We start from the raw sequence: 14,341 nt of genomic DNA, 5'->3' as shown, positions 1-14,341 counted from the left end.
CCTACAACCTTTCTTAAACCAGCCCCCATCAGGAACCATTCCCTTAAAATCTCATTAATAATTCAGATGTTCTGATGACTTTAAAAGATCCATGGAATTGAGGCTCTTTTTTTTTTTTTTTAACTGCTTGACAAAAAGATAAATGAATGTAGAAAGAAGCGGTAGGAGTCTGGCAAGCTGTAGATCATCTCTGAACAGATTGTAACTTTATCATTCTGTCAGGAAGAATAATTTAAAGCACTTAATCAGTTAGCTTCAGTGTGCAGGATGTAACATTATGAATTCCTATCGTCCAATCTGTTCAAATCAAAGAGAACTTAATTATAATATGTAAGAGAGAGAGAGTTGGGAGATGGAACATTGTTCAGACTCAAGCAACTTTAAGGGGGTAGGAAACTATTTACTATGATCGCAAATGAGTAGGATATTTTAAGAGAAGTAAAATAAATTTTAGAAAATTACAAGAAAAACAATAAGTATTTTTGTTTACCTTCAGTAATAAACCACTAATGATTAATATGATTCCTTTTTTTCAATTTTGTTTTTTTAAAAAGCATAAGCACAAGTAACAAATTGATCTTTAGAAAAAAAAGATGGATTAAACTGTCATGAGTTTGGGGTTTGTTGTTGGCAGGTGGGAGTATTCCATGTAGATGTTTAAAATCCTTGTCAAGTATAAGTAAGTGCTTAAATTTCATACTCACGAAACTGACTCAGAAGTCCAGTACTTCTGGAAATCAATCCACTTCTCTAGAAGACCTAACTTGGAAACTAGTTGCTTATTTTAATTCATTTATTTCCTGACATTTGTCCTTTACTCTTCCTGGTCTTCCAGTTTCCATTCTCTGCTGCTCCTTCTGAGCTTTGTGCTCGATACTTGGGTTTCTGAGGTGGATTTTGCTTTGCTGATTTCTATTTATTTACTTAAAATGAGCACCCTTTCTGCTTCTGCCTCTGCCCTATTCCAGCCCACATACAGCAGCATTTCAGTGGTAAGCAAAAGTGGCAGTTTGTATTAAGCAAGCAAGACACTAAAGCTTCTGAAGCATTTTGAGCTCCCCATGGGAAACAAAGGTAGTGCAGACATCTAAGAGACCAGCTCTGATGTGCACCAGTTACAGAATCCTATCCCCAGAACCATTTGTGCCCACTGCTCTGCAGACTCTCCTCTGGAATCTGGGGAAGGAGGGCAAAAATGGAGACCCCTGTCACAAATACATGTCAAAGCACAAGCACCTGAACACCAAAAGGCACTCTTAAGACCAGGAGTTTCTAGGTCTTTGAATAAAGCTATTGTGTAAAGTTGCACACCTGTAATTAAGAAATTATAGCAGTAATTGCTCTCTAAAGGGCTTAAGAAAATCCCTTTTTTAATTTTTTAATTATTTATTTTGTGAAGTTTCTGTCCACTTCTTATACAGTGCAGTACGGTGGCTGCTACCATAAGCAGCTAGGGAATGGCTGCAATGCTGCAGCATCTCAGCATCCTGACTCCATCACAGCCCAGTGTAAACCAGTACCACAAAATTCTTTCTGTGATCATGGAAACAGACACTCCTCAAAGATATAAAAAGAACAGTTTCCCCTCTAACCTATCTTTAAGTCGTTGCTTCCTTTGCCTTGCTGTCATGTATCACTACTAATCCATTCAGAATTAATTTGAGCCCCTACAATAGTCATCAGTAGCATCAGGTATGTTCCATACCCCTTCCCAAATGGGAGAATTCAGCAGCGCCCGAGCAGCCAGGTTGCTAAGTAGCAATATAATGGCCATCCTGAGCAGGAACGCAACCATCTGGCAGCATGAATGCAAGCCCTATTTATTCTAGCACCAACTGCCGCAAGTTCCTCTCTACATTCTCTTGCGTGATTTCTGGTCCAGTGGTAGCGACCACTCTGAGGATGGAATGGTTCAGAGAAGCCTCTGACTCTTTAGTTACTCCTCTGTATGTGGACTGACATGCTCTTTTCTGAATTACCCTTATCCCATCTGCTCTCCCTAGCTTTTCAGTTTAGCCTTTTATTTGTATAATTTTTTGAATAAGTGAATAAGAGAGTGTTCACCTGAGCATAAAAAAAAAAGAGTTCTCTTGCATTCAACAAGCGAAGTAGCATATTGACAGTTTTCTTTAGCTTCTACTATCAAATCTGCAAACATGTCATCCTCCTTTCATGAAAAGTATTTTCAGAGGTATTAATCTAATGCACTGTACTGCTAGTAATTACTCAAAGTCACCTTCTATTGATTGCCTTTTCTCTATAAACTTTACTGACTGCTCCCCACTCCTTTTTTTTTTTTTTTTTTGTGTTTATGTGGATATATGCTTCACTAATTAAAACTCTCATTTTCCTTCCTTATTCTGTCTCTACCCATTTTGCTCCTTAGCAGAAAAGAAATGGTTTACAGATGAGCCGGATAATGCCTATCCCAGAAACATTCAAATCAAGCCCATGAGCACTCACATGGCCAATCAGATCAATCAATATAAATCGACAAGCAGCTTGATACCACCAATCAGAGAAGTTGAAGATGAATGTTGACTCCTTCGAGGCCAGAACTATTTTTTTAAAGCCTGACAAACTTCATGAATGGTGATGTGACATTTATTACTCTTACATGCTGAACCACTGATGGAGAAGTTAAGACGGGCAAGCTTAATGGGAAAATAAAGTAGACAGATCTTCGTTTGTCTGCCTTTAATATTGCTTCCACGTATTTTGGAAACTATTTCATTTATAAATTAACATAATCAAAACTAGTCATGTATAGCCTCTAACGTTTTAAATTATTTTTATTTATTAGAAAAATATATTTTTCTTTCTTTTTTTTTTTTCATTGTCAAGTATTTTCCCTTAAAAAAATCTGCGTATGTGGCCAGACTCCTAAGAATTAAGAAAAACTCTCAGTCTCTGGCTTAAAGGAGAATGATGGTCACAGTTATAAGGACATGTAAGTAAGGGAGACAAATGATATATTTAGAAAAAGAAGAAAAAAGTCCAACTTGTATTTTAGTAAATCAAAAAAAGAAGAAGAAGAAAAAAAAAGGAACAGTTCACCAAAATGTTTCGTTACTGGAGGATGTGTATTTTGTTCAGCATTGACACCAGCTCTTAATAAACTGAACTTATTTATTTTCAAAGTTGGAAGTCATATTTTTCTACATGTAACATTCTTCTGAATTACTCTTTGGTTTATTACCATATACAGGTCATCTTAATTGCCAGTTATTTTAAGTTCCAACTACACACACACACACACACACACACACTGTGCCGCCCCTAAAGTCCACCCCACTACACACACACACAGAGTCAGAGAAGCTCAGCATCCTCAGTAACTTTCTGCAACCCTATCCCAGTAAACATCACTTCCCTAAACCAAGGGTAGTAGATAAGGTGCTCATAGGCAGCACTTGCTATAAATGGCAAATCTGGCAATTTCACACCGCTTCCCATTAGCCACTAGCAGCTGCTAATTCCAGGAAGGAAATCTTGGCAATTCTTTTGCCATGCATTACAGTGCTTTAAACCAGAGTGCATAAATGATTAATGAAATCATAAATTATAAGCCTTCTCATCTACCACATTTTGTTGGTTCCTTACTTCCAAAGTGCTGATGGCCTTGCATCAGTCGTCTTGTTTATTTGGTTCAAATTCTTCCTGGTTTGTATAGAGGTTTAGCTCCAGGTCTTTACACTTTGGTGATATACCATACCTTGGTAAAAGGCACACTGAATCTCCTTTCGGTGAATTCAGATCAGGTTAAAAACTGGCTTAGCCTCGGCTGTATAATCTCGCAACATGCTGTTCTCAGTTAATTCTTGCACCAAGCAGTTGCTTCTTTCTTTTTCTTGAATTTACTTTCACCACACATAAAAGTACAGTAATAACCAAATCAAAATAAAAGTAATGAATGTATTTATTATGGTAACTTACAAAAGGCCTTTTACGGGTGCCTTTTGTGTCAGCAGTTTCACAAAGTTGCCAAGAAGCTTTAGAGCCATCAGACAAAAATGTGATGTTTCATATCTGTGCTGCAGTATCTAGCCACCCAAGCATTTGATGTTCTAACTGATTTAGTAACTCTCTCTATATCAAATTAGCAACATCTGTCACAATTTTGTGAAGAAAAAAGAAACAAAGGCTGTGCTAATAAAGATTAAAACAAAAACATAGGACCCAGTCATCAGGAAAGGCAGATTTTCATTGTGCAAGTTAACTTTAGGCTTTGTAATTTTGCAGAATTGTAACCACAATAAAACATACTGTGGTACTTTTATCATTAGAGAAATATTGGTGAATCAAACAAATAAAAAGCAGATGATGAATTTATTGTGAAAACAATGATGTCCACTATATAATCCAACATTTAAGATAAACTATCTCAGCTTTAATGTTTGTCCACTGGCTGCAGTACAAATATAACCATACTAACACCTAATAGGCTTTATTCTGGAGTGAATTCTTGGACTGTGACTACTTTGTTGTTACACTTTGTAGAATAGCTATTTAAAGACAATAACAAGAATTGTTAATACATTATCTGTAAAATTGGATTGTTTTAAATATTTCACTCTCCTATCAAGTAACAAAAAAATTTAAACAGTTTTTCATTATTATTTAGACCATGTTTAACCAATTTCACAGTCCCCAAAACAGAAGATAATTCTGGTGAGTTCTTCCAATCTATGATGCTTCAGCTAGTGACACATTATAATCTACATCAGTTTTCTGTGTGGGGTCATGTTAAGCCTTTCCATTGAAGTCAGTGCTCCTTTTTCATTTATGAACTGCATTCGTATTACAACCACAGTGAAAAAAAGCTGGTCCTGAGTACAAGAGTATTTTTGAAATTTATGTTCAACTTCACCAAGTATATTGCATTATTTTTTTTCTTAGAAGACCAGTGTTTGTTTAATGTAGAGGCACAGACCACTATATCTTATAGTTTATCATCATATTCAGTGCCATTTCTGAGTGTCCTTCCTTTGGAAGTGAGCATCCACTGGATAAAACGTGCTAATGACTCAAATGCAACATTCCTACATATCTAAGGTTTGTGTGAGTGTCTGTCCAGTTTGTCACACCCAAAAATATCATGCTGCCAACTGTACATAAATGAAGGACAAGATCTCAATACACTCATGTTCTCTCCCAGCACAGATAGTTCCATACATAACTATAGATAGGTAGAACAACACCTGTAGAGAGTAAGCAAGACAGCTAAACAGGCCTATGGTTTTGCATTTCACATTTATAGAAAAGCTAAAAGCAATCAATAATCTTTTCTTACTCCTCTTTTTGATGATCAAAGATGCAGGACTGAATTCTGGCAATTAGCTGGAGGAACAAGCGGAAAACCTGTTTGATATCTTTGACATTCAGCCATTAATGACTACAATAAGGCCGGCACCAATATTTGGACATATGAAGTTACATCAAGGCAAGTGGCTGGGAAAGTGGCCTAAGTGACAGCTGACAGATGTAGAAATATGCTTTTTATCTTTATTAATAATTACTAATAATTTTTAATCATTTCTCAAATGACAACAAGATGAGAGAGGGAAGGAATGTCAGCTTTTTAATTAATTGCATACACAAACCATTATTATTTGGTTTTGGTAACTCATGTCTTGACTAGAGTGTGTTTGTGCAGACATATATGCATGTCCACACATACACATGTGTGTGGACGTAGATATATATATATGTATGTATATATATATGTCTGTGCGTGTGGACATATACGCACATCTATATGGGGGCATAGATGTATTTGACACAGGGTCATCACAAGAAGGTGGCCATTATTTTTCTTGGTGGGGGGTAGGGTGGTGTGAAGAAAGACACAAAGAAAAAGACAGTATGTGACTTAGAGGCTAGCAAGGGAAGGAATTTCACCACCTGTTTTCTCCTGGTTGGACCAAAAAGCAGACGTTCCTGTTAGTCATATCAGCAGTGCACTGACAGTAGACTGCAGAAATCTCTCCCACTGATGAAGCATGGCCCCTCCTTCTAGCCCCTCCTCACACTCATTCACGTGTGCTCCCACGTTGCCAGAAAGCCTGCTGTCTCTCTGTCTCATGGCTATTAATTTGTCCCCTCAAGCCCCTGAGGACTAAGATGAAAGGATAACAATGTCCTCTGAGGGAGTGTTGTTTGGGTGGCAAGGGCCAAGCACAGCAAAAGTTAAGGTGTAAAGAAACGTAGCTATTCAGGGTCTAAATCCAATCATCTTTAATGCCTCAATGTCTTACTCTTGCTTGTAAGATGATAAGTACATTGTATTTATTAATAGGAGAAAAAAACCCAAACAACAAAATAACCCCACATTTCCTTGTACTTTTCAAAATCTTTGTCACCTCTAGCAGCTCTTCCTTTAAATCGGCATCACTGGCCAAACAGTAGGAAGTACATGTGATGGAAAGTTCAAACCCCTTGATCTGAGACATGATCAGCGATTTAGTGCTACAGGTTCATGGACAATGTTGTTTTTCCACCTGTAACACAAAGGGATCCTGCAAGCCCAAAAGCCAGGAGCACAGGGACAGAGAAAGCAGAGGATGAGCAGGACATGACAAATCCAGGTCCTCAAAGAAATGTAAGCTAATGGCTCTTTCCAATTCATCTTTGATGGGAAGGCCTACAGAAGGTGAATGCTGTGAGCTTCAGCATAATGAGGATCCTGTGTAGCCTTATTAAGCCACGCAGGCTGTCATAGCAGCTGGGGCTGTACATGAAGCCAGGTTTAGACATACTAAAGATAATTCTTCCCCTATTTTTGATTTTTCAAAAAAAAGGCCACCTAATGACTCAGGAAGCATGGATGTGAAAAGACTTGAGTGGCTTTAGCCAAATGTGGAAAAGGAGAAAAGTAGTTTGCATGTAATGTACAAGAGACACTCCAAAAATGTTGGCTATAGCTTCTTTTTATAAGTTGTTGCATGGTGGTGGATGAGGTAGTTTTTTGGCAAGTGTAAGAAAGATTTGCATTTCTCAACCTCTTCACAGAGAAGAAGGGGAAAGTAGTCTGTTCTCATTCAGACAGGATTGGTTTTGTTGAGTTTTTGTCTATGTCTGTGCAAACTACATCTAACAACTACTGCAATAATTGGATGCATGACAAAAAAAAAAAAAGCAATAATTTACAAAAGGGTAATTATGCATGTTTTCACTGCTTGGTTGCTCACCAGTGAATCCATAAACATGTTCACAACTATCCTATTGTAGCCGACTCACATGAGCTCAAAGTTAAACACTGGGCAGGTGCTCAAACAGTTGTTATCAAGAAGCAGGTTTACAAGGACTTCTGGATCCCAAGGCATTTGAAATGAACACGTACTGAGGCCAGGGTGTGTGTGTGTGTTACTTGTTTTTAAAGCTGTTATTACTGTGAATTTCTTTCATGCCGAAAGAAGTGTTTCTCACCTTTCGTTTCTAGTTTTAAATGTGCTTAAACAAAATAAACAATTGTGTGAAAGGCAATGTGAAAGGTCAAAGTGAAAACAAATCCTTTCCCTGTGTTACAGTGGATTGGCCTGGGAATATCTGTCAAAGTCAATGGCAGATGCATAAAAAAATTTAGAGGAAAGGAGAGTTCTTTGCTTATATTCCTTCTTTTATTTTCCTCTCCCTGCCATCAGGAGGACCACCAATATCCCCAACATTTAAATAAGCACTTTTTTTTTTTTTTTTTTAAGTTCTAAGAGTGTTCAAATAATCCCAGGCTTAGGGCATATAGGGTTTGTGTTTCATTATGTATGTATATCAGGTCTCCTAATATTCAGTTTGCAGGCATAATATTTGTAGTACTTTTCTACTGAGCAATACTAGCAAGTATGGGTACAGCCCCTACCGAAATAATGAAAGGAATGGAGTAGTTGTTCAGTGGTGGCCACTACCTAGGATGGTACATAGGCCTATAGTATTGACAATTCTGCCCCAGCATTTATCAAAGCTATATTTATCTAAGTAATTCTCTATTCTGCATAGATATTCTCTGCTATAGAACACGCAGCCACATTGAAACTGTATAGTCTATAATGTGCAGTAGGATATATAACTAAGGAAATTCCGCTGAAGTTAATAGATAGGACTGCCAGTCTAATGTATCTGTTTTATATAATGGTGTACTACTGTTAACTGTCAAAATGAGAAGAGGTAGGGGGAAGAAAGAAAATATAAAATACTTTTTTATCACTTTGGATCTAATTAAGAATAATATCTAACTTAAGAAGCTAAACACAGTAATGCTGCATCTAATTAGAACCTTAGTGAGGTTGAGAGAAAGCTTCTTACTGCTGCAGTCAATGCATTTTAGAGGAGATCTTTATAACAACAACAACAAAAAACCCTATGACACAACATATAGGCAGTTGAATACATGTAATAGAAATCATAGATTTTTTCAGAAAGCATAAGTTTGGCATATGAACACTTCGTTACCGGTCAGTAACTAAGAGGAAGCACACAAAAAGTTCAGCAGAAGTTTGCCTAAAGTAGCAAGTCAAAAATGCTGCTTCTACCATGGTATAGCTTGGGGGACACATGCTTAGCCAATGTAAACAATCTAACCTCTGTCCAAAAAAAGGAAAAGTTGATATAACTTTAACTTTTGCATTTATGTAGAGTTCAAAGCTGATTTTTTTTTCCTTCCTTCAGAAAAAACAAATGCAAACATATATACAATATATTTTGATGGCTACATGACTATTTCGTTATGATTTGGGAACAGGGATGGGGGTTACACTGAGAACCAGCTATAATCTTAACTTCAAAGTTCATCAAGAAAAAGGAGTATGACTTCAGCATTTTACTTTTTACCATTATGGGTTGGTGAGAGAGAACAAATGCTGGTGCTCAGAGATGATCTACCTGACTTTGTCATATGTAATATCCAGTGATAAATATATTGTCCTGTAAAAAGGGTTTGTACATAACTTGTACATGGTTTCATTTTGTATTTTTCTCAGATTAAAATTTATGTATTTGTGTTCTAAAAGAAGGAGAGATTGCTGTGTTTTCTTTTTCCTCTTTGAAACAGGCTGTTTCCCATAAAGTTATGCAACAGGTGGCCCCAAGACATGAACAATACTTTATTCACAAAACCAATGGTATTAAGACTTTGAACTAAGACTAACCCAGCTGCTTTTCTCTCTTGCTTGCTCTTCAGAATCAGCCCCTTCCTAATGATAATATCAACAGCCATGGAGGATGCTGGGAGGGCTGTAAGTGTTCTACAGTAACAACAAATGTCTCCGAACACTAGTTAACGTAGTCAAATATAATTATAAATGGGCATAATTTAGCTACTTTAAATGGTTGAACAGAGCATCTCATGGTGCCTTTATTTCTGATAGATCAGGTTATGATGGACTGATAATTTTACTAAGCAGTCCACAGATTTTCTAATCTCTCACGATAAGTACATTTAAAACTTATTTGCAAGATTTTGACTATGCTTCTATTGCAGCATGGGACCCAGGTATAATCCTACATGTATATTTTCAAGTTGCAGAAAAACTTAAGTTTCTTTTTGGAGTCTGTAACACTGTGTACATGTGGCTGCCATTCTGCTATTAACAACAATCTTGTCATTAAAGTTGACATCATTAATCTTCTGTACAGCAGCATCACCACAGTGATTTGTAATCAAACACAGTATGATAAAACTTGATTGATTCTGAGTCATGAAGAAGAAAGAGGAAGAGCAGATCACTGCAAAAGATCACATCAAAAAAAACCCCAAAATAAAAATAATGTATGTGGTCAGAAGTAAATAACATAAAGAACCTGGTATAAAATGGCTACACTGGTGTTTTCTAAGCAAATAGAGTGTTTTGGGGAGTAAAAAATAATCAGTGCGCAACAGTGTTTGTGTGGGACTATGAAGAACTGTGTAACAAACTGGATCAGCACTATTGTCAGTGAAACAAATCGGTCTGGACCTCAGTGACTGCACCTGGCAAAACCATGACACTCTCACTGGGGAAGGGAGTTTATGCACCATAAAACCCATGATGTCTGTCTAGAACATAGTAGTAGGACTACTCTATGTTAGTAAATCTGCACGGAAATGTATACTAGGTGTACTTTAGGCATCATTACTTCTCCTCCTCATTCCTTCATGGTGTCAGGCACTAACTAGTAAGCTTGACTTGTAATTACTGAAGGTGAAACATAACAGGGAAGTGAGGGACAGTCATACGTCAGCATGAACTGCCACATATTTTAAGATGGGAAGATAATTCTTCATCACAGGTTTAATCAGGTGTCTGCTCCCTATCCATATCGCAAAAGAGGGACTTATCCATACATAGCCATCCATGTGTGCATGTGGATGGGTATATTTATATCTACACATACATGTTGCTAACTACTGATTTTTTTAAGGTCTTGACACCTAGATGGCACAGCTTGCTGTCAAAAGAACTTAAATCAAATCTGTCCATAGAATAGGTAAGGTAAGAAGCTGTTTTGTATCTATAGCCCTGTTACTCATTGGTACAAAGGTTAGATATAGCAGTACCCTATGCAGTTACCCCAAGATGATATAGTCAGCAAGTGGTTACAGTGAATGAACAGGCTGCTCACACCTTTTCTGGACTATGGAGCAGTCCTGCTACTCTTTCACAATACTTTAATTAGGTTGCAATTGCCTTTTGCTGTATATAACAATAAATATAAATGTTATTTATTTTAATGGCAAATATATGGTTCAAGCTAGGGAGGTGATTTCATGAGCATAATTTTGTGCATTAAAGAAGTGAAGTTGAGGGACAGGGGAACTGTGAAACAACCTTTGCCTCACAGTTCAAAGGCATGGTCAAGCATTTGTCATAATCTTGTATAGCAATTAAAAAAAAAATCCACAAGTGAAAAACGAGGCTCGTTTCAGTCCTTCCTCACCACAACCTCAATCTTTGCTCCACCTGCAGCCCCTAGAAAAATAAAGTACTATATTTTAATCAAGACTAAATCCTCTCTCCCTTCAGAGGTAGGTGATGTTCAGGCCTATTTCTAAGTACTAAGGGAAAGACAATAAAAGATTGCATCAAGTGAGTCTTTAACCGATTAGCAGTTATTGTACATTACAACCATTCCAGCTTTCATCCTTACAAGCTCACAAGTTTTGTCAGCAACAGCTAAATAGTACTCAGTTAATGACAGAGGTAGGGATGAAATTTCTTTTACATGATGCCCTGTTTTCCGAAAGTTACTAACATTATGTATTTTCCTAGACCATGGAAGAACTCTGCTCCCTTCTTAAATCTTACAGTTTAAAACCAATATAAGAAGTGCTAGCCTGTGACTTTCTTGCTCCCCTTGAACCTTAACAATGTTTAGACATGGTTAACATCTAAAAAGGAAAATGTTATCTTGTCACCAGACCGTGGTTGCACAGGAACTGCTAAACATGACAATTGAACAGGTGTAGGCCTTTAACCTCCAGTTTAGTCATGCATGGCACCACAGCTGTCAGAATTAGCTGACGGCACCCCGTGCCATTAAGTTCTGCTAGCTAAACAGCACTAAACCAGAGTGCATCACAGTGTGGTTACACACTAAGGGAACAACATGAACTGGAAAGCCATATCTATATAGAATTGGATCGTTTCCCCGGTTCCCTGAATACAAACAGAATGGACTGACACAGGGGAAAGGGAAAGGGAAAAGAGAGTGAGGGGGCATCTTGAGCTGAGAAGGGAAATTTGTGTATATACACTCTAGTAGCCAAAACCCAGCTGCCTTGAGCATTTTATGTAGACTTATTTGTTTTGTTAGGTGGTGGGATGTTTGTTGAGCAGCAGAAGCCAACAGTGGGATGTGTAATTGATACGTGCCACCCTGATAGAGGAATAGGTATGTTTCGGATGAATTGGTACAGATGTAAACCTCCTGCTTCTAATCAATATTGACTTTTGCAACCTAGCTACAGCTATGTGCTTGGTAACTGCTTTGAAAAACTCATAAATCAATTTAATCCTACAGCCTTGAGCTCTAGGTATAGAGAACATTATTAAAATTTATTTAAATGTAATCATCATCAAAATAAATTGTTATTAATAGTAAATAATGTATTATTGTTAATTAGTTATTATTCATAATTATGTTAAATGTATTATTGGGTATTATAGTAGGTGACAGACAGCCCTCCATTTGCAATGTAGGCGCAGTTTACCTCCTAGAATCACCTACAGCCAACATACTCCCTCCTAGTCACTCAGTTAAGCCTTACCATGAGGCTAATCTAATCTCTGTTTCTAATCTCTCTTTCTCTGTAATGAGCTATGGGACTCACAGCATTGAGGGTTTTTTATAGCAAAAGGTTTTGGTAGATGGCATTAAAACCTGTACTCATATAAGTCATTCTAACCTAAAGGGCAGTACATGTTTTTTACAGACACACACATATGTCTATCTATATGTAAATAAACATATATAGAATAAATATATGTATCTTTCAAATAAATGGCGGTTTAGCACACCTGTAACTTGCCTAAAGAATATGTACATATATGCATTCCATCAGGTCCCATGTACTTGTACACCTTCAGGTTCCTCAGGCATTCCCAAACTGGATCTTCCCGGACCATGGGTGGCTCTCCATTCTCCCAATCCCTGCCCTTGTCTTCCGTGACTCTGGGGATATGGCTTGTGCCCTTGCCAGTTAAGACTGAGGCAAATAAAGCATGAAGTACCTTGGCCTTCTCCATATCCTGGGAAGCCAGCTCTCCTGTTTCCTTACACAGAGGGCCCACATTCTCCCTGATCTTCTTTTTATCTCCTATGTACCTACAAGAAGCCCTTCTTGTTGGCCTTGATGTCCCTGGCCAGGTTCAATTCTGTCAGGGCTTTGGCTTTCGTGATCTGATCTCTGACCTCTCGGACAACTTCCCTGTAATCCTCCCAGGCCACCTGTCCCTGCTTCCACCCACTGTAGGCTGCTTTTTTCTGCCTCGCTTTGTCCAGGAGCTGCTTGTTCATCCACGTAGGCCTGCGGCCGCTTTTTACCCAACTTTCTCTTCGTTGGGATGCATCGCTCCTGAGCTTGGAGGAGAAGGTCCTTCAACACCTGCCAGCTTTCTTGGGCCCCTCTTCCCTCCAGGGCTTCTTCCCAAGGAACCTTCCCAATCATTTCCCTGTAGAGGCTAAAGTCTGCTCTCCTGAACTCTAGGGTAGCAAGCTTGCTGCGCACCCTCCTTGCCTATGTATGGGTCTCAAACTCCACCATTTCGTGGTCGTTGCAGCCAAGGCTGCCCCTGAGGTTCACATCCCCCACCAGCCCCTCCCTGTTGGTGAGAACAAGGTCCAGCATGGCACCCCTCCTCGTCAGCTCCTCTATCACTTGGATAAGGAAGTTGTCATCGATGCATTCCAGGAATCTCATGGCTTTCTTGTGACTTGCCGTGTTGTCCCTCCAACAGATATTGGGGTGGTTGAAGACCCCCATGAGGACCAGGGTGTGTGAACATGAGGCTGTTGCTATCTGTCTGTAGAGGGCCTCATCCACTTGCTCGTCCTGGCCAGGTGGCCTGTTGCAAACTCTCACTATTGTGTCCCCTCTCCCTGCCCTCCCTTTAATCCTGACCCATAAGCTCTCGGTCAGCTCCTCATCCATCCGGAGGTGGAGTTCCACACACTCCAGCTGGTCTCTGACCTAGAGAGTAACCCCTGCTCCACTTCTTTCCTGAAGAGCCTGTATCCTTCCATTCTGACACTCCAGTCATAGGAGCCATCCCACCACATTTCCACAATGCCAATGAGGTCATAGCCCCTCATGCGTGCACAGGCTTCCAGCTCCTCTTGCTTATTTTCCATGCTCCATGTGTTCACATAGAGGCGTTTAAGGTGCGCCCCTGATGAAGCTGGCTTGTGGACTGAAGCATCTAGAATTTCCCTGTTTTGCCTGTCAGGTGTTTTCTTGGTGAGCTGTGATTCTTCTCAGACTCTGGGCATTTCTTCGTGTCCCTACTGGTTTTGCCCCCCTCCACCTTCCAACCTAGTTTAAATCCCTATCAATGAGCCCTGCCAATTTGTGGGCTAGAATTCTTTTTCCTGTCTGAGACAGCTGGACACCATCTGTCGCCAGCTGGCCTGATGCCATATAAACCTCAAGGAACCCGAAGCGCTACCGTTCACACCAGCCTCTGAGCCACGTGTTGATCAGGTGTGCAACAGTTTCCACTTTCTTTTCCTGCTTGGAAGAAGAAACTCTTATTTCCAATATCTTTTATTTCTTAGACTTCCAGAGATTTGCAAATCAAGTCACAGTTAAGACTTGTAAAATAATATATTGTATTTGAAACTTCTGATTGTTGAGAAACTGTAAATATATCTT

General features: G+C 38.9%; 1 protein-coding gene across 1 annotated transcript in view; it reads left to right on the top strand.

Moving 5' to 3' along the window:
* Nucleotides 1–3,225, top strand: part of LOC104506914 (calcium-activated potassium channel subunit alpha-1-like) — a gene marked incomplete at its 5' end in the record, with an annotated part of 20,416 nt that extends 17,191 nt beyond the window's left edge. The window contains one exon of the mRNA XM_010148037.1: nt 2,390–3,225. Within this exon, the coding sequence (XP_010146339.1) occupies nt 2,390–2,541 (152 nt within the window). The remainder of the gene's footprint in view (nt 1–2,389) is intronic.
* Nucleotides 3,226–14,341: the final 11,116 nt, after the last annotated feature.

Source organism: Eurypyga helias, unplaced genomic scaffold, assembly GCF_000690775.1.
Source record: "Eurypyga helias isolate BGI_N326 unplaced genomic scaffold, ASM69077v1 scaffold6833, whole genome shotgun sequence".
Classification (NCBI taxonomy): Eukaryota; Metazoa; Chordata; class Aves; order Eurypygiformes; family Eurypygidae; genus Eurypyga; species Eurypyga helias.
Note: the sequence above shows the minus strand (reverse complement) of the source record. Positions and strands in the feature narration are given on the sequence as shown.